This window comes from Cebus imitator, unplaced genomic scaffold (assembly GCF_001604975.1).
Source record: "Cebus imitator isolate Cc_AM_T3 unplaced genomic scaffold, Cebus_imitator-1.0 Scaffold805, whole genome shotgun sequence".
Taxonomy (NCBI): Eukaryota; Metazoa; Chordata; class Mammalia; order Primates; family Cebidae; genus Cebus; species Cebus imitator.
In genome coordinates this window covers 210,124-211,243 of record NW_016108120.1, presented here as the reverse complement: position 1 = coordinate 211,243, position 1,120 = coordinate 210,124, and the positions used below count along the sequence as shown (strand labels likewise).

At 74.0% G+C, this 1,120-nt stretch overlaps 1 protein-coding gene across 2 annotated transcripts in view; it reads left to right on the top strand.

Annotated features, from left to right (window-relative positions):
- Nucleotides 1-225: 225 nt before the first annotated feature.
- Nucleotides 226-1,120, top strand: part of BSG (basigin (Ok blood group)) — a 15,639-nt gene continuing 14,744 nt past the window's right edge. For both annotated transcript variants that reach the window (XM_017520138.1, XM_017520137.1), the window contains exon 1: nt 226-592. In XM_017520138.1, coding sequence (XP_017375627.1) covers nt 241-592 — 352 coding nt within the window. In that variant the 5' untranslated portion in view covers nt 226-240. The remainder of the gene's footprint in view (nt 593-1,120) is intronic.

Sequence of the window (1,120 nt, the reverse complement as noted above, 5' to 3'; positions counted from 1 at the left end):
GCTGGGATTACAGGCGTAAGCCACCGCGCCCGGCAGAATTTTTGTATTTTCAGTAGAGACGGGGTTTCACCATGTTGGCCAGGACGGTCTCGATCTCTTGACCTCGTGACCCGCCCGCCTCGGCCTCCCAGAGTGCTGGGGTTACAGGCAGGAGCCCCCACGCCCGGCGGTAACACCCTTCAATTCAACCCCCTCGAGCGCGGCGCCCGGGACTCCCACTTGGAAAGCAGGGAGGAAGAAATGCGCATGCTCCAGTCGCTTCCGCGCAGGCCCCTCCCGTTTCCTAGCAACGCCGCGTCACGTGCGCCGCCGGCCGGCTTCCGTAGCGGGCGCCTGCGGGAGCTGGCGCGTGCCTGTGCGCGCGTGCGCAAGTGTGGCGACCGGCATGCCCCGCGCTCGCCCCGCCCCTGCGTCGCCGCCGTGCGTGCGCGCGCTCGGCCCGCGCCTCCTCCGCCGGTTCTTATAGCGGCCGCGGGCGGCGGCGGCGGCAGTTGGAGGCGGTGTCGCCGGCGGGGACGAGACATCATGGCGGCCGCGCGGCTCGTGCTGCTGGGGTTCGCGCTGCTGGGCGTCGACGGAGCCTCCGGGGCTGGTGAGGAGTTGGCGAGGGGCGGGGGCGCGGGCCCGCGGGGGCCGGGAACGGAGGCTGCGGGCGGAGGCTGAGGGGCGGACCCGAGGCCGACGGGAGCCTGGGCCTCGGCGCGGGGCGGCCCGGGGGTTTCCCGCGGCAGCGTGGAGCCTGGGGGTGAAGTCCCAGCGTTTGAGGGGAGCTGGCGGTCGCTCCCGGGGCCGCTCGCCCGGCTCCTGGGCCTCGGTGTGGGCGTGAAGCCGCGTGCTTGGCGGCGGGAGCTGGGGGTCCTGGCCGGGCCGGCCTCGGTCTGGGGACGGAGCGTCCTGTCCCCGGCGGAGGTGGAGGATCTCGGGTCACCCGGGTCAGGGCGGTGGCGAAGGGGGTTGCAGGTGCCCTGACCCCCCGTCCCACCGGACAGGAGGGCGAGCCAGAGCTCCGGGGAGCGCCCCCTTTGGCCTGGAGCCAGGGTCAGGGGCTGGGCCGGTCCTGCGGGGACTGGATCCCCCTGCCTGGGAGCGTTAGGGTCAGAGACCCCCCCACCCCGAGACG